General features: G+C 34.3%; 1 protein-coding gene across 1 annotated transcript in view; it reads right to left on the bottom strand.

Moving 5' to 3' along the window:
* Positions 1–27,527, bottom strand: part of sema3d (sema domain, immunoglobulin domain (Ig), short basic domain, secreted, (semaphorin) 3D) — a 67,365-nt gene that overhangs the window by 35,017 nt on the left and 4,821 nt on the right. The window contains exons 2-3 of the mRNA NM_131048.2: positions 17,089–17,282; positions 3,124–3,284 (exon numbers count right to left, since the gene is read on the bottom strand). Of these exons, the coding sequence (NP_571123.2) occupies positions 3,124–3,284; positions 17,089–17,251 (324 nt within the window). The 5' untranslated portion in view covers positions 17,252–17,282. The remainder of the gene's footprint in view (positions 1–3,123; positions 3,285–17,088; positions 17,283–27,527) is intronic.

Here is a 27,527-nt window from a genome sequence, read left to right as displayed (position 1 = left end):
ACCGTTCAGTGTGTCCTATACAAATCGGGGGGAAAAAAAGTATGAACAGATGAGTTTACAACACACACTTGCATGTCTTGCGTAAACTTATATTTGTGTGTATATATGTAAAGTTCTGATGGAAAAGCATCTAAATGCTATCTCAAATTTCTAAAATTATAGTTTTTCTGCAGTCTCATGTTTTTAGGTTCAGTAATTTACAATTTATGGAGATTAATCAGTTATTTTCATTGCTTTTAGAGTGAACTCACCGAATCTAAATATAGGAGGCTGAGAAAAATGCTTACTTAAAAAAATTTCAGATCTGAACTCTTCATATATAGAAAAATGTCAAATTTGTATTATCATTATTTACTGTAACATATTTATAACGATTTCCCAAAGATTGGTTGTGGCTGGAAGGGCATCCGCTGCGTAAAAATGTGCTAGATAAGTTGGCGGTTCATTCCGCTGTGGCAACCTCGAATTAATAAAGGGACTAAGCCGAAAAGAAAATGAATGAATGAATGGATATTTATTCTGAATCTATATGGTGACACGGTGGCTTAGTGTTTAGCACTGTTGCCTCACAGTAAGAAGGTTGTTGGTTTGGGTCTCGGCTGGACCAGTTGGCATTTCTGTGTGGAGTTCACATGTTCTTCCCATGTGGGTGTCCTCTGGGTGCTTCGGTTTCCCCCACGGTCCAAAGACATGTGGCTATAGATGGATTGAATAAACTAAATTGGCCATAGTGTATGTGAATTAAATAATGTATGGGTGTTTCCCAGTACTGGGTTGCAGAAGGGCATCTGCTGTGTAAAACATATGCTGGATAAGTTGGTGGTTCATTCTGCTGTGGCGACCCCTGATGAAAATCTTTGCCATGATGACAGTACCGAATATTTTACTAGATATTTTTTTTAATATACTACTATTCAGCTTAAAATGACATTTAAAGACTTAACTAGGTTAATTAGGTAAGTTATTTTATAACAGTGGTTCGAAAATTTCAGATGAGACTTTTGGATCTGAACAATGAAATGTGAAAATATGAGTGAAGTACTGTTTAATAAATATTTACTGTAACATATTTATGCAAACAAAACAGCATATTTATTCTGAATCTGACAACAAACATATTAAATTAAATGAACTTATTTAAAAAGGTAATTATTCTAATAGATAAAATGATAGATAAGCGATCATTGGGGCCAGACAGCATCTGCGGACATAGAATTATTTATGCAGAATTATTTTAGGAGTATCATAACGAAAACCTTAATATATGAAATAAAAAATAATATCTTTTTAACTTTTATTTAATGTTTAAAATGCAGATCCAAATAGATTCACTTTATTTGGTAAACAAAGCAAGTCTCATATAATATATCTACTAAAAGACAGAAAATATTACTTTACATTACATTATTACATTATGTACAACTGCATTGTACATAAATCAGATGAACATTTTTATATTAGACAATAATATTACTAAAATTCATTAAAAAACTGAATAAATATAAATTTACACATATTTACTGAAGTAAAAAGTCAAAGTTGATGAGCTAAAAATCTGCGGAATTCTGCGCGTGCAGATCCCGTGTGGCCCTAGCGATCATACAACATTTTTAAATACAGTACTTTTCCACCATTTGTCAACACTTTTTTGTCATTATATTATATTATATTATATTATATTATATTATATTATATTATATTATATTATATTATATTATATTATATTATATTATATTATATTATATTATATTATATTATATATTTGATTACACATTAGATTATATAGTGTATTTTAAAAGTATTGGCTATTTTTTAACTGCATCAAAATGAAAGTGTAAAAATCGTGTAGAAGTAAATACATATGTATTTAAATTAGTAATACAGGTTAGTTTAAGAATATTTCATAAATATACGCTTTTATTCTTTGGATGTCTTTACATGATGGAAGAGTTGTTTTTGGGGGGGTTGTTTTGTGTGAAGGTGATGATGATGTAGTGTTGTCATGGGATCGCTGTGATTGACAGATGTGATAGTGAAGGGTCAGGTCAGTAACTCTGAGGTGAGACTGAGGGAATATCATTCAAATCACTTGGATTGGATTGAAAGTATTAGATGGAAAAAAAGGCAGATTCTTAGGGCAGATTAACAAATAGAAACACACTCAAACACCACAAATGTATTCGCAGGCTAAACATATCCAGAGGCTCTTAAACCACACTATCAGGTATTTTTGTGAGATTAAAAAGCTATAAACAGTTTTGATTTGCACTTCAACCCAGATTAAGATGTCCAAGTGCAGGAGTACTACCAGCTGACAAGTCAAGTGCTTTAAAGCGAAAAAGAGATAATAAATTTACTCCCACAATAAACATGCACCTGTTTGGCAAAAGATAGACACATATTTCAACATAAAATCAAGAGTCAAGAACAAAGAAACCAGAGAAGAACTATTTAGAAACATCCTGAGTGTGTTGTTAACTTTTTTTTTTTCATTAAATCTTTATTATAGGATCATACAAAAAAAAGTTTTCAAAAAAATCAATAAATCTATCTATCTATCTATCTATCTATCTATCTATCTATCTATCTATCTATCTATCTATCTATCTATCTATCTATCTATCTATCTATCTATCTATCTATCTATCTATCTATCTGTCTGTCTGTCTGTCTGTCTGTCTGTCTGTCTGTCTGTCTGTCTGTCTGTCTGTCTGTCTGTCTGTCTGTCTGTCTGTCTGTCTGTCTGTCTGTCTGTCTGTCTGTCTGTCTGTCTGTCTACCTACCTATCTATCTATCTATCTACCCATCCATCTTGGTTTAAACTGTTTTAAACCAATGACTAATGTCAAAGTAACTGTTTGAATCAAGAGACAAGAGAACATGCTTCACCTAAACATGACAACACTTAAGCCCGTTATTCTCTATTGCAAACACTGTACATGGCTGCTTTTGCAAGATGAAACAACCAGTCTGAAAGTAAGTAAAAGTTTTTCTGAATTATTCTATGGAAGAAAAAAACTGCTAGGTTGTGTCTCGGACCACACATAGTGTTAAGTCCTTTACACAGAGATCCGATTCTACATGTCTGCAGGTGTGAGCCCTTTAAGGTGTGTGTGTGTTTACCTTTTTGGGGTGTTTATTGATGTTGTCTGGGTCCAGTAGGTAGACGTGGTCTTTGGCTCCCAGCAGTAATCGGCTTCTCTCCTCATCCAATAACACTGTCTGAAAATGCTGCCCTTCGCTGGAACCCGTAAATGGTACTACACTTCGAGAATGTATCAGATCTGCAGAAGACAAATGAGAATCACACAAATTAAGTGCTAATATATATATTTTTTTTTGTAAGGTTGTAGGTCATTTTTTTACAGATGACAAGAATGTGTGTAAATAATATGAATCAATTTTTGGAGTGGCAAAACTATGAAAATAACACATTTTGCGTGCTTGAATAGACATTTATTCATTAATTTATTCATTTTCCTTCGGCTTAGTCCCTTTATTCATCAGGTAAACCGCCAACTATTCCAGCATAAGTTTATGCAGCAGATGCTCTTCCAGCTGCAACCCAGTACAGGGAAACATCCCTACACACTTGTTCACACACATACACTACAGCCAATTTAGTTTATTCAATTCACCTATAGCGCATGTCTTTGGACTTTGGGGGAAACTGAAGTACCCAGAGGAAACCCACATGAACATGGGGATAACATGCAAACTCCACACAGAAATGCCAACTGACTCAGCCAGGACTTGAACCAGTGATCTTCTCGGTGTGAGGCAACAGTGCTAACTACTGAGCCACCGTGTCACACCTTGAATAGACACATGCATATATATGTATGTCAAAATGTCAGTTACCACAGTCATTTATGTATTAAGAGAACATAGTTGGGCTAATATCAGATGTGTGATCATATTTTATGTGAGGACATGAACTCTTTTATCTTTATATATATATATATATATATATATATATATATATTGATTTTATATATATTTCCCCTAAATTTCACCCCTAATTTGCTAAAAATAAAACATAAATATCCTTATTATGTCCTTATTATGTAAATTATCCTTATTACATGTGCTTTTTCTAAATTGAAAAAGTGAACTTACAATGGTATGGTCTGAATTAACTGGTTTTAATCAAGACAGGAACAATATTTAACATCACTGAACGAACCTATTGTATAAACACAGGTTTAGACAAACAAAATAATTTAGATCAGGTACCACTTTGAGGTTAAGAAAAGGTTATCATTTTTTGAAGCAAACCATATAATGGTTAATCCTAGACAGTGATCAGATTAGGTCCAAAAACTGCAGCCAGAAGAGATTCCAATCTGAAGTTCATGTATCAACTAACATGAGCATACAACGAACAATACATCTTTGTGAACCTTAGCTAATGGAAAAAGGTTGTTATTTGTTAGTTCTTGTTAACTCACAGTAAATTAACTAATGGTAACAAGCACAACTTGGAGTTAATATTGCATTAGTAAATGTTGAAAAAGGATTAATAAATGCTGTATAAGTATTGTACTTAAATAATGGAAATGTACATTTTCATGCAGTTCTTATTGCTGGGGTCAGACTATATATACGCTTTCAACCAAATGTTGGCACAATCTGTACACATAGAGTGTTATTCTGATTTTTAACATAAATAGGCATATTAGGGTGCAAAGATTGGATAGTGTGTCATAGTCTACAACAACCAGTCCAACACCACATCTGGAATGCTTCACAATTTCCAAACAGAAAGACCAGCACATTAATGATTTTTTTTTTACATTCAGCCCTCCATGACAGGTTCTGTGACCCCTTGACATCTGTACACAGCTTTTCTATACACAGCTGTCAAACATGGCATTACAAATGACAGATGGACTGGTACTGGTGTTACTAGGTGGAATTATACACCTAGTACAGGAATGATCGTGAAGCAATAGCAACAATAATACTCCCTCTATCCTCTCAACGATGTTCCTCAAGATTATTATAAACACACACATTGTTTAGGATAGTAAGTGATGATGAGTCAGGAAGCAACATGTACTGTAGTATGACATGCTTTTTGTTTACAACAAAACAAAAATGAAGAACTCAAAACAATATAATCTGACACATTGACAAAATGCTATGCATTTTGAACCTATAAACTATAGCTGTGTGTAGATAAATGTATACAGATGCCTCCTTTGGCCTCCTTGGTAGAGCAACCGACTCCCTTGTGGAAAGTTGCTTGTTCGATCCCAGCTCAAATCGGGTTGGTTGGTGTAAAACTATTGGGGTTACACAGATACCCATACTAGTGGATGCTGCTCTCTCATTGGCTGTAGGTGGTCGCCAATGTTATTTTCAATCAGAACACATTTCATACGGAATGATTTAAATCGATATTCGAAGATATTTAGCATGCCAAATATATGATGGCAGGGTTCAATGCTAAGTATTTTTTCTACTGGTCCAATCAGGGCAATGGTTCAGATTTTTACTTGCCCTGCCAAAATTTTCATTTAATTTTAGCTACATATTTTAAATAATGTGTCAAAAATAACATCTGTGAATCTAGAATTTCAATATAAAAAAATGTTAATAAATGCATGAGCAAAATTCAGTGCTACGTATGCAAACAAAAAGTGCATTATGGAAAATGTGGAGGTATTTTATTGCAGTTCGAAATTATTTAACAAAAGGTGGCTGACTGGCATATTGTACAAATAAATAAATAAATAAATAAACAAACAAACAAACAAACAAACAAACAAACAAACAAATAAATAAATAAATAAATAAATAATTGCTTAATTTTTTTCTTGTGTTCTCATGTAAATCTCTGCTTTCAAGACGTAACAAAACAGATACTTTAGCCTCATTATTTGATGTTGCGGCCATGTTGTCGTTACTTCATTGTACTGGTTGTTATCAGGTTACAGAAACATCATGTTTAAAACATCAAATCAGATGAGAGGATCCGAAAAGCAATATGGTGTTTTAAGCATTTTAAGACTAAAAAGCACAAGCTTAAAATGCACACAATTGGCATAGTCATAGGCAAATCAAACTTTATAGTGACAAGGCGGCACTGTCCCATTCGGGCCAGTAATAATCCTGTCTACTGTCCCAAGCGTCTCTCACACTGGCCCCGGGCCATAGGGCAGTCCTTATTGTTGAGCCCTGAACAGGTGTCGATTCATCTGCAATTCTCTCTGATTGCATCTTCGGTAGTTCATACTTTGTGATTGTAACTCATCTGAATGAGTACCGATTTGCCTGTGATTTCAGGCAATTAAAAATCGCGGCATGCAGTCTGAACTCGGCATAAGTCTTCCAGCACTAATTGCAAGTGATTGAGCGGGTGCTTCCACCAACCCAAGAGAGGATATTTAAAAACAAAATAAATGGCTTGTATGCGCGTTTCTGTGAAATTGACTATGTGCATAACTGTGAAGTGTAATAATAAATCAAAAAGTTTATCATCTCTCCCCTATGGCCCTCTGCCTATAATCTCTCACACGTCTAACACACTGAGAGGCACCATTATCTCCATATCCGCTATGATATACTGTAATCATAACCTCGGGGCTATCTGTCATCTGTGTGTTCAGATTCCACCCTGATAAGTTTTCACGCTTCTCCTTAACATCCTAAAACCTCCCTCATCTAGCCCTAATTTCACCTGCCATGAGCCTCAGCTGGATATAATTGCTCCACCTATCACTTCTCGCACGTCAGCGAAACGGCAGATTAGCTGGATGGTTCGTTTGCTGGACGTTTCATATTTCACCTCTGGATCTCTCTGAGGGAGCAATGACACATTCTGTTATTCTTGTGGATAAATGCTGGTTAGTCGCTTAGACAGCTGAGATGCGGTTCAGATTGCGGTTTGCACATTGAATAAAGGTAAGCCAAAAGCTGTCAAGATAACCCAAATACGCAGAATCGTTCCAGGCTATCAACACCAACATGAAATCTGCAAAGGTGACGTTGTTAATCCTTGTTCGTATTCTCTTCGGTGCGTAATAACCAAGCTCTCTAGATACATAATTCTTGAGATATTTTTGAAACACGTCACGATGCATGGTCTTTGTAGACTTGGACACAATCCGAACGTTTCTCCACCCTATGTTCTGTTCTCCATGCTCACAAACATATCCATCTGCCAGCAGCCTTAAAGCAAGAAAATCTGGCAGTGTATGCCATTGAAGGCAGGTCTGCAGATTTGCTTGTGTTTTCCAAATCTCTTTTTTGTTTAGTTCTGAATTCTGAATTTCACATAGCCACTCATTTTTTGGCATTTCTTCATCTCCGTCTTTACAGGTATCTCTTAGCCTTCGTTATCTACCATGGACGCCCACATAGAAATCTGATATGGCAATATATGCAATTTACTTATATTACATACAAGTTCATATTTGGATTTTACATATTTAAAAAATGTCATATATTCAACATATAGTACTACGCAAAAGTCTTTGGCCACCATTAGATTTAAAGTTTTAGTCTAATTATTTGTATTTATTTATAATCAAGTATATCTCTTCACCTGAACAGTAATGATTATTGAAAAATAATGATTAATGAAAATTTGCTTAAAGCTTTTTAAAAATTATGTTTGTATTTTATTTTTCAGTTTGGCTTTTCTTTTTAATATTGGCAGTCTTGACCCAGAAATGCAGTAAAATTAAAATGTTAAATCGGTAACTTCAGCTTATTTATCGATATGACAGGGTGGATGTGTTTTCACAGTGAAAATGAAAAAAAAAATTTGTTTCAATTTTTGCAGATATTTTACAAACAGTGTTTTATAATGAAATTGTTTATCTGGTTTTCATTTTCATTTCCAATGTTTAATTAATTTCTTAAAAATTGGCTGGGCTTACCTTTCATAACTGTTGGGGAACCTAAACTCTCTCTATATTGGAACCATTGGAAATACAAATATGTCAATGTATGTTAAAAGTAATGAGATTTAACTTATGTGTGTGCATATAGGGCCCTATATATAAACTATATTTGAACATTCAGTCATAAAAAATGGGAAAATATTTCTAAATATATATGCTTAAGTGACAATTTTTGCAATATTACAAACTATATGTTGCATTTAAGGCGATGCGGTGGCAGTGGCACAGTAGGTAGTGCTGTCGCCTCACAGCATGAAGGTCGCTGGTTCAAACCTCGGCTCGGTCAGTTAGCATTTCTGTGTGGAGTTTGCATGTTCTCCCTGCGTTCGTGTGGGTTTCCTCTGGGTGCTCCGGTTTCCCCCACAGTCCAAAGACATGCGGAATGGGTAAATTGGGTAGGCTAAAATGTCCGTAGTGTATGAGTGTAAATGAGTGTATGGATGTTTTCCAGGGATGAGTTGCGGCTGGAACGGCATCCACTGCGTAAAAAAATGTGCTGGATAAGGCGGTTCATTCCACTGTGGCGACCCTGGATTAATAAAGGGACTAAGCCGAAAAGAAAATGAATGAATGAATGAATGTTGCATATATGACATAAATTATATATGTGCAAAATTCAAATATAAACCTGAATGCAATTTGCATAGATTGCCCTATATCAGATTTGTATATGAGTGCACATTAGTATTGAATCATGTGGCGCTGGGGTACTGAGTATAGAAACTCAATAAGGTGAATAAATCTTAGGACTTAACTATGTGTTTTCTTGAGGTTCAGGGTCGAGGACAGGTCATTTCTGATCAATATTTATAAGACAAAAAAATCCTCTCCTAAATAATACCTCTTTCATCCTAATGCCTGACTAGATGACACTAATCTGCTCTGCAAACAGTTTTAGGACAGAGGCCTGCTGAAAGATCCCAGCTTAGCAAAGAAGAGCTCTGGAGATTTCTCTGGACCCCTCAGGGGAATAAAGCCCTCACATTAGTGGTCTATCAATTACTGTTAGACAATTATTTAAACTTTTCATTGAAAGTCTCTCCATTACAAAGATTATTAAGTAGTATCAAAGACAGCATAAGGAGGAGGCAATAACAGAAATGAATGGGAGAAAATGCAACAATACGGCAGTTTTAAAGCAATAAAGACAAAACATACTCTAACAATGTATTCACCATTAAATCTTTCCTTTATATAATAATATTATGTTATGTATTATATATGGAAGTTGATTTACTGCATACATTAGATGTGGATGAGGGCCAATGCTGACCAACAGAAGGGACAAAATATATTATTGCTAGTAGTTTGAACAACTCATGCTAATTAAACATCAATATTCATCAAATATTTGTTTTATACCTTCTTTTGTGAGTAAGACAAAACGAGTTAGGTTTCATTTTTTTATGTATATAATTCATATACATATTTAATTGTATATAAGTTCAGATTTTTGTTTTACGTTTTACATTTATAAACGTCTTAAAATATACAGTAGTGGGCTGCAAAATATATAGCACAATTATCGTTTTTGCAATAATATTATATTGTCAGTTGGGTTTAGTATCTTTATCCCCACCTCCCCAGTAGTTGCTGCTTTACTATTGGCTGGAGTGGCCCAAAGGTTAACTAGAGCTGAAAATGAATACTTATGGCAGGAGACAAGAGAGAGAGTGTAAGACGAGAGAGTAAAATGCCAACACATGTTTTAAAAACACTATGGGCCCTATCATACACCCGGCGCAATATGGCGCAAGGCGTGGCGCAATAGTCTTTTGGTAGTTTCAGGTTGGCGCAAGAGTCGTTTTGAGGCGTTGCGCTACGCTGTTTAAATAGCAAATGCATTTGCGCTCAGATGTGTGCCCATAGGCTTTCTGGTCTAAAAAGGAAGGCGTTCTGAGGCGCACTGCTGGCGCGTTGCTATTTTGAGAAACTACAATAGATTTTTTATTAGACCAAAACAAACCCGGTCTAAACTCCGGCGCCTCGCTTACACACTGCTTAATACACACAAGAGAGCAATAGGCAAATATCATTACATATGAAAAACTTTAACTAAAGAATAGATATAGGATATAAATATAAAGGATTAAAATATTACAAAACATATTATTATAGCCCACATAAATATGAAAAATCACTGCTTTTATGTCTTCTTCATCTCGGGAGGCTTTTTCAGTTCATTCATAACAATTGGGTTTTGTATAATGTTATTATTATTAGCAGTATTATTTATTATATCCATATTTATATTTGTTTTATTAAAACAAGCTTAGATTTGCCCACCTGTATGGTTTTAGACCATATGGGGCACAGCATGTGTTTTAGGATATAGCCTAACTCAGGTTTTTGAGCACACTTCGTTTTTATTGTTCATTTATTCGTTTGCTGGAAATTAGAACTGAATTTAGAAATAGTTTTGAAATGAATATTTGCGCTTAACAAATGCAATTATTTATTTATAGACTAATTGATGTCTTTGCGTAAAGGTTTCCCTATCCAAGAGCGAAAGTGAAAGAACATCCATTGTCTCTCATTCTCACGCAGTAGATGCTCTGTTTAACAGTTTTCTGTTAAAAAAACTGTTAACTGTTAACTGTATGCTAGTGAAATGCTCATTTTTTTTCACTTAGACTTACTTTGCGCCCTGTAAATAGCGAATGCGCTCTTGGCACGACGCAGCTGACTCTTAAAGGTGATGGGAGATGAGACTCTAATTGGTTTATTCTCAAAACACACCTATAACTCATTAAGAAAATAAACTCAACCCTTTTAGACCATGCGCCAAGCCGCAAAGCAGATTTTGCCGTCCTTAAATTAGCAAAAATGCATTCTGACACGCCCTGAAAGCGTTTGCGCCCTGTGTTTTGCGCTCTGCGCATGGACCGTCAAAATAGAGCCCTGTGACACAGTTTGCACCATGACACAGTTTTTAGTCTGAATTTTAAGTAATTAGATCTGAAAAAAAAACCTACCTGTTTATTTTAATATCATAAAATAAATAAATTCTTTAAAAACATAGCCAATAAAAGCAGATTTTTTCTAGGGAAATGTTATAGCGTAATTAATATTAGTATTGCAGTACTAAACAACATCACACATTTTTTAAATGTAACAGCCGTCATTTATACACAGTAGTGATGTTCGTAAGGGTCATTTGTACAAAATTGGCTCCTTATAATCCTAAATATTTAAACCAAACTTAAAAAAATATATATGGATGTGAAATCTATGGTAGCAAATGTTTCTGAAGATCCAAAAAGAATAAAAAAGAACAAACTAAAAGTAAGTATGTAAATGCAAAATTAAGTATGAAGTTAAATTTGCTACATAATAATTCCATTTTATATTCTGTTATATTGAAAGCTTGGAAAATGGCTTCATTCAGAGTACAAAGGGCCTTTACTTCCATGACCAGAAAAGACACTGCCAAAATGGCAACAGAGTGAACTGACTCCAATAAGAACTTCTCATTCCAGTTTCATAAGCTAACAGTTTAATGGCACACTTCTGCGGTTTGCTGATCGCGGTGACTTAATAATTATTCCTAAAAGCAACACAGACTCCCAGTGGAAACATAAAGAAAGCATTGTCCGTTCAGATCAATCTTTACATTGTGCTGTACAGTTCAACCTTCACATTGCAAACCATTACAGCACTGCAGGTACAACATTTATCTTCAGGCAAATGCAAAGCATAAAGGCTGATGAGTGAAATACAAACCTATGAAGTAATGCACAATTAGAGGCCATGACAAATTAAGGCTGTTGACCCGAAACCAAGCTACACATATAAAAACTAATGTCACATAGACTTCTTTTTAAGATTTCTCAGACGGTAAAGGATTACACTCTTAGGTGTAATCAATATCCTGCCTAAAGTTTGGGAAGAGAGCCAAACTAATGGAAACCAGTGTAACTGTGTACAGTACATCAGAGAGACGCATGGCTGTATTTATAACCTGGTTGTTTTACATCTGTTTAGAAAGACCCAGCTAACTGGGAGCTGGTTATAAATTTATTGTATAGCATACTTTGAGTTCCTATTGCAAAACAAAGCTTTGTGTTTGCAGAACGCTATGTCATGCATGTCTTTGCCATCATGCATGTACACTATATGTCGAACACAAGAAAAAAATAACAAACTCATAAAACGATCAACTCAAGATCTTTATGCTGAGGGAGTCTGTGTTTAATAGAAATATTTACACAACCTTAAGATAACATTTTGATGTGTTTTACTGGACATTGTCATCTCGGAGTGATGTTTCGACAGAAAGGATATTTTAGTTGACTCCAGAGAACATTATGGGATGTATCTAACGCAGATCAGATGTTCCCTTGCTTTAAGAGGAAAAAAAAAAAAAACAAGAGGAACCCTGAGGTGTGCACGAGTCCTGCATTCTTCTGGATAATGACACACTCTGTTTTTAAAGAGTGCACCGATGCAGAAACGCCGTCTATGTTTTTATGAGAGCATCTGCTCAGATGATGGATTGTGAAAGACTGTACTTCTGCATCCTAGCCAACCGCACCAAACATGGAGTGGAAGACAGATCAAACTGACCTGCTCGCTGTAGCTGAAACGATCGGATAATCTTTTAATCTCCATCTCACAAAAAATAGTGCAGTGGTATTTATTTGTCTTCAGGTAAAATATGTTAAATCCAGTTATACAACAATATCTAAATTCATTAAAAAAAATTCTGAATTATCAATGTGTCAAAAAGGTTTTAAGAGACAACATATTACATTAAGTTCCCAATGCCATTAATAAATATAAGTGCTATTTTTATAATCAGAAGAAAAAATATTTTCAATGAGGCCAGAAAATTTGTTTATTTTATTTGGACTTCCAGTATATTGAATTTTAGCAAAAACATTTTATATTAATGTTAATGTTTATACTATAGATTCCTTATAACTTTTAAAGTTTTAACTGAATGGAAATTTGCACTCTAAAATGTATACACTAACGGCAAAAAGTGATGTAAAATGTAATTATCTGCATAATATTTGTTCTTGATAGACCTACAATTTTGACTACGCAAAAAAAATACAGGATCATACTAAATACAGAAGTATAATAATAATAAATAATGAAGTATACACTTATTACAATACAAATGAAAACTTATGATACAAAAAGTAACTCTCTGTCCAATATTATCTACACGAGAAAGAAAGAAAGAAAGAAAGAAAGAAAGAAAGAAAGAAAGAAAGAAAGAAAGAAAGAAAGGGAAATGTACTAGTACAGTTGAAGTCAGAATTATTAGCCCCCCTCTGAATTAGTTTTTTCTTCTTTATATATTTTCTAAATCAGGGGTCACCAATCTTGGTCCTAGAGGGCCGGTGTCCCTGCAGGGTTTAGCTCCAACTTGCGTCAACACACCTGCCTGGATGTTTTAAGTATACCTAGTAAGACCTTGATTAGCTTGTTCAGATGTGTTTGATTAGAGTTGGATCTAAAATCTGCAGGACACCGGCCCTCCAGGAACAAGTTTGGTGACCACTGTTCTAAATGTTTAAGAGAGCAAGGAGATTTTAACAGTATTTCTGATCATTTTTTTCTTCTGAAAAAAAGTCTTCTTTGTTTTATTTCAGCTAGAATAAAAGCAGTTTTTAGTATTTTAAAAACCATTTTAAGGTCAAAATTATTAGCCCTATTAGGGGCCAATCACACCAAAGCAATTGTATGCATCGAGAGAGGCATCGTTTAAATGATTTACTAGAGGCAGTGAGTGTTTTGTGTGCTGCTTATGTGCCCTATGCACCTCGCGTTTTAACCGCCTGCTGCGCCTCGCATTTTTGCCGTTTCGCGCTGTGAACTCGCAGTTGAAAAAAGTGAATTCTGTGGAAAAATCATGTTACGTCAGTTGCTTCGTTTTTTATGTATTGTCAAGACGACAAAGGAGACTTTTAAATATAGAGTAGTCACTATTTTAACTTATCCAGAGCTGTATGACTTTAGAAATCTTGAATAAAAAATAGAAAAACAAAGTTAATATAACTACTACGATTAGAAGTGTGTTGAAAAAATGTTCTCTCCATTAAACAGAAATTGAGGGGGGAAAAACAGGTGGGCTAATAATTCAGGTGGTCTAATAATTCTGACATCAACTGTTTATTTTGATAAAATACAATGCATTGTGTGATTTTTTCTTTCAGAAGAATATCTCAAAATATTCACAAAACACATCTTGTATTGATTTTCACTGTAGAAACTTTCAAGAAAATATCTTTAAAAGGAAAAAGTTCTGTCAATGTACAAACCAGGCATCTGTCTGTTCTCTGCTCTCATTCACGTCACATTCCCAACAGCGCAACTTCTAAAATATGGCAAACCGACGCACAGCATGCAGGATTTTATGCTAGAGAAACTGAAAATAAACAGCCGGCTCACCACAGTCACTCATATTTTTAGTGGCGCGAGTTTCCTGATATGGATGAAGGTCTGTTTCAGTAGTGCTAACCTGCTGTGGGTCAGTTTTTAGGGAGCTATAACTTCCCTCGGTGGCATAAAGCAAACACTCCATTCAGTCAACTTCTCAAAACGAGGCAGGAATTGAACGCTAAAGTGAAAGTAAAGAAACAAACGGAGACTTTTATCACTTTTTGTCGATTAGAAAGAACATTAAGGAGATACTTTATCACTTGACGACACTATCAAAAACATGTTCATGAATCCATCAGTGGAATCCAACTGATGTTGTAAAGCTCAGTGCAGATTTATCATGTGTCTACAGGAGTGGACAAAGTATGCATGACTTTTAACAATGCACGTGTCAATGCACTTACATGCTGTTACTTTTAACAGTTGTTGATTTTACGCCTCACTCATTTTATAGCATCCCGAGTTTATCTTCACTGTGTGTTTGAGCGTGTGGCACTACTTCAGTGTTGTCGGCGTAACTCCAGTGATAAGCTAAAATGTGCTTTGCTCAAGGGATCACTGTTGAGATCAGAGCGTTAACGCCTTATTGACTTATCAAACCTTTGAAGCCACAGCTGCAGTGGAGCGATCAAACACAACCACAGGTAAAGGGAGGGAACACACTCACAGCATGCAACAGTGGTTAGCAAATACCACAAGAGAAGTGGCCAGTTACAGTGTGGTACTGGGTAAAATCCCAGACCATAATAGGCATGGCATTCTTTAACCTCTCATTACGTTTTAGAAGTTCTTACACAGCTAAACATACAGTTCTGCACTCAAACAAATAAATGCAGGTGTTCAATGCATTCATATGTGAGTGGTGCTATTACAACCCCAAATCAGAAAAGGTTGGGACAGTATGGATCACACAAATAAAAAAAGAAAGTAGTGATTTCTAAATTTACTTTGACTTTTTATTGTTTTCATTTTCAAAATAAACACGTATTCCAATTTTGGTGCAACACATTTCAAAAAAAGTTAAAACTGTAAAGCATTTATCACTTTGTAATTTTGGCATTCATTTTCACAACACTTACATTTTTAGGACGTTTAGGGACTGAAGACACCAAGTGATGAAGTGTTTCATGTGTAATTTTGTCCCATTCTTCCTGCAAACAAGTCTTAGGATGTGCAAAAGCACAGGGTCTTTGTTGTCACATTTTGCACTTCAAGATGCACCACACATTCTCTATTGGAAACAGGTCGGGACTGCAAGCAGGCCAGTCTTTCTTTTTTAATATGTGGGAACTTGTTCTGATTTGGGGTTCTATTTAATTTGCTTATACAATGTCAGGTGGTTGCTAAACCATTGCTATAGTGTTTTAGATGTTGCTAAGTGGCAGCATACAAGTTCAAGTTAAAAATGAGGCTATGAGCAACTATAATGAATGTTTGGATGATTATAATGAATAGATGTTATCAATATAAACAGATTTAGCCTTATTTAAAGTACATATTGAATGAGACCGCTTTCAGTATGGCTAAAATTAACATTAGAGACTACAAATGTAGACATTAAATGAAGCAAATAATTTGTACTTGAGATTATCATTAATGTACATACTGCACTGATATGACAAAAAGTCACAGCCTGATCTTACGAGGAAACGCAACTATTTTACAGTTTGTCAGTTTAGTGGCTAATTCATACAAATTCATTCATACAAAATTGTACAATTTTAAAAGTAGGCGTCCGAACCCAGCAAATCAAACTTAATTGTAAGAATGAGATACAAAGTCATACGAATTAGCTACTAAATCAAAAAGCTACAAATTGCTGTGAGATATCACTGAAAGTCATGACAATACATGTTTTTTTTTTATTATTTTAACGTATTTTATTAAATTAATCATGGTACAACTAACTTTTTTAGCTTATACAAAGTTTATCTTATTATTTTTTGTAATTGTAATTTTTGTAATTGAGATGACTAGAAAAGTTTACTTAATTCAATTACAAAAAAATAAGGCAGCAATATTTTTTATATAGCGTGTTGTTCCAGAAAAAAATCTAAATTTTCTTTTTATCACTTGTTGCATATTGCTGATGTGACTAGGACAACAACTACATTTTATACTGATAACCTATTAATATTAAAAAAATACATTATATCTGTGAAAAAATACTGTAAATTGTAAAGTTAAACTGTACCACAAACATTTGCACCTCAACCCGCAAACCCACAAGCCCATTTTGATAAAGTGGAATTGGCACTTTATATTAATCATCACAGTACAGGATAATTAATTGAAAACACTGATGCGTGTGTGGGAGCTTATTCCAGACAGTGTCCAAATGCAAAATACAAACATACTGTATTTTTAGGATATACACAAACATTATTATTTCAAGGAATTCTAAAGCTTTACAGTGACTAAAATCATCTTAAATTATAATCAAAACATATTTACATCATATATTATCATCCAGTCCATCCAAGTATGTGTCCTGGAAGTAAATACAACACAAAGCTTGCGTACTGCTACTGATATGCCGCACATCCCCTATGTACACTCAATCAGTCAGATGTGCAGTCTAAATATTGACCTCATACAAGTGAGCTGTAAACCTCTCATCACACTCCAACATGCACTTCAAAACGTATCCTTTAAAAATGACAAACATACCAGCAGATGTTTCAAATAAATACAGCAGAATTTGGCAAAACACCAAATAATGAACAGATTATTTTGAAAAGCTTTAACTTTGGGATTAAATGGAATGTTAAATAAACTTTACCTTTGTAGCCGAGTTTAACTCTTGGCAAACTTTCCTTCATGCAGTTCCCCTCAGGCAGAGAGAAGAAGAGCATCACTGATGTAGACCACCAAGCACATGAAAACCGTCCCGTCCTGACCTGTCTCCTCTGTCTCCGTCTGTCCGGCTCCCCTGCAGTCTTCATGATGGACGAGGAGATTTCTGCAGCCGTGGGCCTGTGATGGAGTGGACAGTTAGATAGAGGGAGTGTCAGAGCATCATTGTGGGAGGTGTGTGCTTTTGTGTGTGTGTGTGCGTCTGAGGTCTTATTAAATCCCAAACGAATGTTCAGCTGCTTTACTGTGGTCTCTTTCAGGCATGTCTATGCATTTTAGCAGCCCCGCATCAGCTGCTGCTCTATTCAAGTCTATTCTTTTGTCCACCAACACGCATGCTTTCTAAATCTGTTTGTCTCTAAACAAAAGGTCAGCTTGATGAGGACGGCCACTTTCAGCCCTCTTTCAAATGCCTCTCTTTTATTTTCTCACACCATCCCTCGTCTGTTCTGTCCACGTCTCCCATTCTTGCTTGAATAACAAACAGTATTCTGAATTGTGAGAGGCTGGGGCGACGATCATGTCTGAATCTCTGCTTCATTAGGCAAAAGAGTGCCATGAAATTCGGAGAAAACTCTAGTAGTTCGTCTTCATTAGGAGATTTGCTTCGGCAGGGAATCACGAAGAACACGGATTCACACACTCCAGAGCAGTAGCTCTCAAAACGGTCCCATTATTTTGAATAAAGGAACAAGCAAATGAATGAATGAAAGAGTGGATGGAAAGACTTTGCATTTGTTGTCCAACAACCAACTAGTGGGTTAATGGAGATCTACTTAAAGAAATTAAATCATTAAATTAAAATGAAGTCATCAATTACTCATCATGGTGTTGTTCTAATGCAGTTTACTCTTTATTTTTAGAAAACAAAAGATTAATGGTTTAAAAAATCAAACACCCTGGTTGTCCATTTATAATGCACTCATTTAATTAGATTTTTTATTTATTTATTTATTTATTTATTTATTTATTTATTTATTTATTACGAACAGAAAAATCATACACAAAACATTTCTTGACACAAAATACATTTCAACATGGTCGAAATGGAGTGGGATGAAGCACAAACTTATTATTTTCCCCACCCTATTAAAACACACATCATTTGTCTATTTCTTCAACTTATTTCTTCTTTCACATGTCTCTTCCTTTATCATAAGGGATATACAGTCAGCTTTACATGAAGTTGAAGAATGATTAGCCCCCCTGTTTATTTTTCCCCTATTTCTGTTTTACGGATTTTTTTCAACACATTTCTAATCATAACAGTTTTAGTAACTCATTTCTAGTAAATAATATTTGACAATCTTTTTCAGGACACTTCTATACAGCTTAAATTTACATTTAAAGACTTAATTAGGTCAACTAGGCAGGTTAGAGTAATTAGGCAAGTTATTGTATAATGATGGTTTGTACTGTAGACAGTCATTAAAAAAAGCCTAGGCTTTTAATTTTGACCTTAAAATGGTTCATAACAAAATTAAAAACTGCTTTTATTCTAGCCAAAATAAATCAAATAAAACTTTCTCCAGAAGAAAAAAATTTATCAAACATACTGTGAAATTTACTTGCTCTGTTAAACATCCTTTTATTTATATATATATATATATATATATATATATATATATATATATATATATATATATATATATATATATATATATATATATATATATATATATATATATATAATGTATATGTATATATATATATATATATATATATATATATATATATATATATATATAATGTATATGTATATATATATATATATATATATATATATATATATATATATATATATAATGTATATGTATATATATATATGTATATATATATATATATATATATATATATATATATATATATATATATATATATATATATATATATATATATATATATATATATATATATATATATATATATATATATATATATATATATATATGTATATATATATATATAAAGAATTCAAAGGGGGGCTAATAGTTCTGACTTCAATTGTATTTTATCCTTTTGGCATCTTTGACATATTATATGTTTGATTCCATTTGTTCATTTGCATTTTGCAACACACACCAAAAAAAAAAAAAAAATAGTATTGCAAACAGCCATTGACTGAAATTTCATCATACATGTACCTTTCTCTTTCTGTTCCATTTTAATCAACTCTATTCATCATTATATTAATTTATAATATAAATTTATACAAATTTTAAATTGATTAATATCCTGATATTGTTTGAGAATCTGTTCCAGACTGTTCCATAATTTTAGACAAATGTTGGGAGTTTACATTAGGTTTGGAGAAAAAACAAAAACAACCTTGTATTATTTAACCAATATTTGTTTTACCTAAATGTATTGTAAACCACTATAACATGTGGAATACAGCCGGTCAAACAGGACGAGAGCAAGCAGAGCATTTTTTTAAACTTCTCTTTCTGTGGTGCAAAAAAAGAAAAAGGGGCCTTCGGGACTGGAACAACACCAGTGTGTTGAATTTTGAAGTGAACTAGCCCTTTAAAGGAAATGAATTAAGACTTCTCAGTGAGGGTTTGAGTGTGCTGACAGCTTGCTGTGCTTTGGCGTGTTTACAGTAAAATCCCTACCGAGAAGTGTTGCCTCTATATTCATCTTTTAAAGCACCCATTTTTCCAAAGCAACAAACTCTGGAACTAGAATTCATCATCTTTAGTAATAAATAAAGACAATTACTGTCAGATCACAAATCACTACTGAGTAATGCTGTCTCTTTATTTTGTGGAGGTTATGACAGTGTTTCAGACAAATTATTTGTTGAATATCGGTCACTCAATTTAATGTAATGCAAATACTGTCCGGCAAACACATTTACTAAAACACAGTCTATGTATTCTTTAGACATGTCTGATAAAGTCATACATTGCCACTAAAGAATGTTCCTCAATTGCTGAACATTTGCAGAAACACAGCAGACAGACAAATCTCTAAGTCTCACATAAAGATAAGTCTGATTTGTCTGTTTATTTAAAGAACAAGACATCAAAGATAGCTTTGATTATGATGGAAAACCTTGCTTTCGTGACATGTAGAGCAGATTTAAAGGAGCTGAGGGGGTGATTTCAGAGAGCAAGTGTCACAAGGATATCAGCAAAAGGCCTCTTGGGTAATGCCTGAGTCTTGTAAGTTCATATATCAAACAATAGAACTTCATTCCCATGTTTTCTTCCTCAACAAAACACATTTATCCACTCCTTTGGCATTAAAGCTTTTGTGCCATGCAAACATCTCCTGGACGGGCTCCTACACCTACCACAGACAGTCCACTACATTATTTTACCATTTAGTTTCACAAAAGGTCAGTCCAAGTTCATTATTATGAGCTCAGGTTACGTATTTGTGTTATTCTTGGCAGAGGTCAATCTTTTCGCTGGGGTCTTGAGGGGTGTAAGGGTTAGCCTCTTCTCTGTGTAAATAACATTTACATCAACAAAAGCACACAGACACCAAGGCCATGTTATGTTTTCATAATCATAACATACAAGGAAAATTTGTCTTCATACATCACAAGACATTCATATCAAGTTCGAGGTCGCAGTTGGACTCTGTAAGACCAACATTGGTTTTTAGAGAAGGTAAATAATAGCCTATCATTTGACCGCTTAGAATTACCTTTAAAATGTTCTATTGCAGATATATAAATTTTTTGTATTTAATATTTTATGCAGCCTTAGTCTAATTATTATGGATGACAAAACCTGCAAAAACAATAAATAAATAAATACAAAAATAATAAATAAATCTATAAATTCCTGTATAAATAAACAATAAAAAAATGTATATAAAATTCCTGCATAAATAAATATATAATTAATTACCAGTTGGCGGGTAAACATTTAAATAAATTACATAAATGTTGGGGGAATAATAAAAAAAGCTAAACTGATAATCGTAGTGACGTAGTGGCGAGGAAAAATAAATACAAAACTACGTTCAAGAATAAATAAACGTTTGAAAGGACAATATTTGTGTAATTTATTTAATTATTAACCTGCCTTCACTACTAATTATTTATATACTTATTTATGCAGGAATTTGCGAATTATTTATATATTTGCATATTTATTCATTTATTGTTTTTATGAAGGAATTAATGGATTTATTTACTCATTTCTTTATATATTTGCGCATCTATTTACTTATTTATTTATTTATTTATTTATTTATTTATTTATTTATTGTTTTTGCAGGTTTTGTCCTCCATAAATTTTATCATAATAAACTTTTGAGGATTATGTACACCAGATGAACAGCTACTGATTTATACATTTAAAAGGGACACATTTTAAACCTAAGCAAAATGTTATAATGACAAACAGAAATGCAGTTTAGTTGCTGCCAGAGACAATAGAAACATTGTTTTGATTGAACTCAAATGGAGCTAAATTAGTTTGGCAGCTGTGATTTATTACTCCACATGACTTTAATTGTATTATAATGACTGAAGCTGAATTACTCTAAATAAAGCAAAGGCTATTTTTACTTTGTGTAAAAAAAAAACAAAAAAAAAAAAAACAAAGTATTTACACCGATTTTTTTTTACGTTATACTTAACTGGTAGACGATGTTTGCACAAAGTATAAGTGGCAACAAACAGCATATCTTTATACTGGAGTAAATCAAATAATAATATTTGCTGCGGCAGTGGTTGCCAGAGTTATTAAAAATAGTCTTTGCCAACAAATTTATGAATGTAGTGTAAATTAACAAGTAAAATAAATTTTTTTTTTTTTTTCTGTGTTGATGTTCTCTTTTGAATAGCATTATAGGATTTTATCTTCACTCTAAGAACTTTTGATGCTGAAAACTAACACTTAAACTAACATTAAAAATCTAAACATTACATTCATCGGTATATGAACATTAACTTGGATCTACTTCAAATAGCACCTTTTAAGATTGTGTTTGTGTTTGTCTTCTTGGGCTTGGAAGTTTTACTGAAACCTACTAGTAAAAGTTTTATCAGTAACAGATGATCGTGTGATCTTAACATGGCAAGATAAGGGTGCTTTTACATTTTTAGATAGTTTTTCTGTGTTCTCTTTTAGTCTACACCAAAACTGGAAATTGTCCTGGAAAAACAGGAAAAGTCCTGGTTTGCTTAGGGCTTAGGTCATCTTTGACCTAACTAAATGGGGAGCTATTCATTCATTCATTCATTCACTCATTCATTATAAACTGCCAACTATTCTAGCAAATGTTTTACGCAACGGATGTCCTTCCAACCGCAACCCATTAGGAAACACCCATGAACATGCAAATGCCACACAAAAATGGCAATTGGCCCAGCCATTACTTGAACCAGTGACCTTCTCGCTGTGAGGTGACAGTGTTAACCACTGAGCCATCGTACCAATGGGGGACTATGACAAAAAAACTTTTAGCATTCTGTCCTTTTTAAAGTTTCATCTTCTGACATCATGTCCCGTTTTTCATTTAGATGTCCTTTGTCCATGTAAAATAGATCAAGAACCATCTTTGCAGCACTTTCTGTTCACTTTGTTGGTGGGAAATGTGTCAATACAGCTGCCATTTTAGTACAGGATATCGCTCCTTTGAAATGAATGTGAGACCAACGTGCAGTGAAAGACTGGCCATCCGGAGCAATGATATTTACACATTTGTGCATAGACAGTATATGATCAGGAATTTTCCCAGAGGTCAGTATGCAAATATTTTTTTTTTAATTAAAAAAATTATAATTATAATAATCACTTTTGTATTTCGATTGATAAGTGATAAGAAGCATTGACGACAATGAGCGTGTGTTTTGTGCATGGAAATGTATTATTCTCCCTCCCTGTTAAATTTGATTGAATCTGTGTCCTGAAACACTAGCTTTCACTTCTAATTCTAACAGATGGAGCGATTCGTTTGTGAACGAATCTCCGTTATTAATGAATCGTGTGAACTATCAATATCTATGCGTCTTAATGTGTAGTTTGTACATCCATCTTTCTGATCTAAATGGTATAACATTTATTTTTTTATAATTTAGGTTGGACAGTAAGCACATTTAGACGCATGTTTCAGCCACCCCTATTTGTTATTTCAAAAATGTTCATGAACTTAGCCGACAATAATACAAGCTTCTGGCACCGCAGCATCTTGTTGTCATATTTAATTTATATTTTTTGCTGATTTTTTCAACAATCTCTTACTTAAGCCTAGAATTTAGTGCAAGTTGGTGCTACTTTGCCTCATGGTCAGTACAGTAAGAGAATGTATTATCATCAATAATGTGACTTGTTGGGCACAAAAGTTCTTAACATACAAAAACGTAAAAAACAAAATTTTACCTATGAAATGTTTTGCACTTTTGCTTTGTTTTCTTTGTTCACTTGTCACTACATCCATACACAGAGCTAAAGTCCAACATCTTCAGATTAGCTTTAGCCTTGACTAGTGGGTTTTGATGACTTTTTTCCTGGGAGCACTGTACAAATGTGGCAGCACTATTGACGCATGCTCAGTATGTGATATCTAGTCTAAATATATCTATGGTTACTGCGCACCAGAGTTTGTATGGCACTGGTAAAACCTGACCACACCAACAGAACAATTGAGATAAAGTTTACTTTAATTCAATCAATCCTCCAAAGTATTATCACACCTTAAAACAACTTAACGCTGTCTTGAGACTTATATCTGGAGCCTACAAATGATGTTAGCATAATTTTAATGCCATTCCCTAATACAGAATATGATAATTTGATCATACTCTACGTAACATTCACAAAAAGTACTGGAAGTATACATTTTGAGTGTTATATTTTCTATGTCTGCACTGTAAATGGAAATTGCTATGCAAATTTCTCAGAAGACGAATGCTTGAGAAACCAAAAGAATAAATCAACACTATCACTATGTTAAGCATTTTCAGTGCATAAATAAACGTGATGACATCTCCAATGTATGCATTAATTCGCCCAGACTAACATAAAAAGCCAATCGTTTACAAAAAGCACCATTTATTTCAGTCATAACTCCACTTTCAATGTACATGCGACTCTGTGACCCGGTAATGTGTATACAACCCACCTAATACCTATAACAAAAACATATGTAAAATCGCATTTCCCCCATTTATAGGGAAAACATAATATCGGCCTCAGGATATAACTGAATGACTGACAGCTTGCATATGGAGCCAATGGAAAAGCGGACCTTTGCTTGAACTTGCTGAATAGTATTCGCATGACACTTTGGACAGTCATTTGGCCTCAACTTAAACACAGCACGAAAAGGAGACACATAGGCGATGTCATACCGATCCAATCTCCAATTTCATTTATAATCCTCAACAACTGTTTCCTACGAACTCTAAGTTTGATTTAAGGCAGTTTTTTTAATACCCACAGCCGCCTATGAAGGTTATCATCATGCATCGTTTCGCTTTGCTTGTTATGGTAAAGTCGATTCAAAAGAAGTATCAAGTATCGCCAATGTTAGACAGAGGAAACAGTACCATAAATAGACTTTCAACTGTGCTCTGCAAACATTAAAAAGGTGATACTTTGTCCTCAGACCTGTTTGTTTGTGCCAAGTCCATGTTTAAGCATACGTTTTAATCCCCCTTCTCATCTTTAAAGGAGGAACCGTTTTACCTGCACTTAGCTCAAGGAAAGCCAGGTGCATATCTAATAACAGAGAGAGCAGAAAGAGCGAAGAAATTCCTCTCTGCCAACATTCCCAAACCTCATTATATGCCAGGAATACCTGACACTATGTCTGTCTCTCTGTGAGTGACAGCTTTAGGGAATTATGGGTAATTCAATACATCCTGAGAGGAACCTCCATAGCCGTAATGGAGAGCAGACAAAGTGCTGGGATAATGTCTCCTGTCAATTAGCTGTGTTGGGAGCGAGCGGATTAGAAACTGTACTGTTACCCACACACAGGTGATGAAGGGGTGGATCGTGGTAGGTTTAGTGTCTTGTGAAAACGATGTGCTGGACAATGTTGTGTATTTTTATCAAGAGTATTCAGGTGTGTGAAGTCAATGACAGGAGCCCTTTGAGGGAGACAAAGATGAACGACACATGTCAGCCAGTCATTTAAAGATGTCATTTTCATACACCTAAACAGCACTAGTAAAAAGCTTGGATTTAGGTGACATACAGGTGATTCTGGAAAAGGGTATTTGCATAAGTAGTGTTTTTTTCCCCTACCGATAAACTCTTTCAGATTCTGGTGAATGGTTAATGTGACTTTTTAAATTTTTATATGGTTCCTTTTAAAGCATCGATGATGTAATTAAAATAAAATCCATTAAATAGACTTAGGCATTCATTTAGTTGTTCAAATGTAAAATCACTGTAAGTACTTAGGCTGACTGATTGAAAATTAAAAGTCCTTCTGCATATACCCTATTGTGGGTACATTTTACATCTCCAAGATCAATTATCCATTATTTTTCAGAACTAAAAACATTAATGAAATAGTTCTCATTTATTTCACAACTTTACTCACTCGCTAAACTTCAGCTTACTCCCTGATTTATCAGATGTTTCCAAAGTGGAATGAACCACCAATTACTCTGCTTTATGTTTTATGCTGTGCATGGCCTTTCAGGTGTATTATAACAACTTAAATAATGTACATAAAATTATTTTTTTGTATGTTGTATGTAGGATCAGTGGTTAGCACTGTCGCCTCCCAGCAAGAAGGTGGCTGGTTCTAGTCCCGGCTGGATCAGGAGGCGTTTCTGAGTGGAATTTGCATGTTCTCCCCATGTTTGTGTGGGTTTCCTCCGGGTACTCTGGTTTTCCCCACAGTCCAATGACATACGCTATAGGTGAATTGAATACAGCTAAATTGGCCGTAGTGTATTTGTGTGAATGAGTGTATGGATGTTTCCCAGTATTGAGTTGTGGCTGGAAGGGCATATGCTGGAATAGATGGCGGTTCATTCCGCTGTGGCAACCTCTGAAATAGACACTAAGCAGAAGGAAAATGAATGAATGTAAGTATATTTGGGTACAATTTGGCACATAAATATTATATTATAATATTTAAATATTTAAATATTAACTTAAAGATACTAAATCCATTTTTGGCTGTCTCTGCGTTCTCAATCAAACATTCAGCTTTAGTTATCATTGAATAATTAAGTCTAATTTTCATCTTTTTGTGGTGTGTTTACTCTTTTTGATAAACAATTCTATGAAACATCTATTTACTCCTTTTTAATCTATTTACATTTAGTGTCTGACCCCAAGTTCTGGTCAACTGTCAGCTAGCGCTCTGCAACTCTCACATGGTCACCCACTGAAGCTAAGCAGGGCTGGATGGGACCTTTGTGCAAATGTTTTAGAATCACCAATAGTAAATGTACTGTAGATACACCTAGAGTAAATCTCTGTTCAAGTAACATTTCAGTTAATTTATTTATTTATTAAGAACATTAATGAGATGGAAATACATCAAATTCTATTTTAGATATAGATGTATAATCTGGTTTGGGGTTACCATCTTTGGCATCTTTTAAGCCCTTATTATTAAGCCCTATAATTGTTTAATAAGTTCAGTTGATTTTGGATGCATTTATGAATCAACTTATCAGCTGCTGTCTCAAATATTAGTAGCAAGACCTGTGTTTTTTCTTCAGCCAATACAATTCATGATATTTTTTTTATAATTTCCTCTTAATCCTCAGCAGAGAAGTTAGTTGTTCTAACTTCTTCACAAAAACTTAAACTAACAATTGTAATGAATCAAACAGGATTTTTTTGTAATTACATTTGTATCAATCCCTGAGATTGGTCAAACACGTGAACACGCTCATTTAAATCACTTGAGATTGATTTTGCTTGTCAAATTTAACACAACTCTTAAAATTAGAGTTTGCAATCCACAGTAGATGTACATAACATGCCACTAGTAAAGCGCCCTGCCAAATGTGAACTCAAATTCTGATGTATGCCATTGCTTTTCTAAGTGATCAGATGGTCTTCATATCTTCTTCTAAATTGACCCAGTAGAAGAGCAATATGAGAAACCAAAACAACACACATGCTGTAGGACAACCACACCCTATCAACCACATCACAATACCATAGCAACCACTGAAACAACCACAAGCACTGTGATAGCTACTATTGCATGGCAAGCAAGAAAAATAAAAGTTTTGTTCTTGTCTTTAAACAGAAGCACATGCATAGCCTTCTGCCTTTCTAAATGAGTCAAGGAATCCAAGATTTAAAAGACTCGAGGTTAGTTTGTGTTACTGGCTCATATACTGCTGATGTAGTGAGGAGAGACAGTGAGGCGAGACAGTCAGAGAAAGTGTACATGAGAGACAGACAGAAGTCTAAAGGA

This window comes from Danio rerio, chromosome 18 (assembly GCF_052040795.2).
Source record: "Danio rerio strain M-AB ecotype USA chromosome 18, GRCz13ab, whole genome shotgun sequence".
Lineage (NCBI taxonomy): Eukaryota > Metazoa > Chordata > Actinopteri > Cypriniformes > Danionidae > Danio > Danio rerio.
The sequence above is the reverse complement of the archived record's forward strand: the minus strand, read 5'-3'. Positions and strand labels throughout refer to the sequence as shown.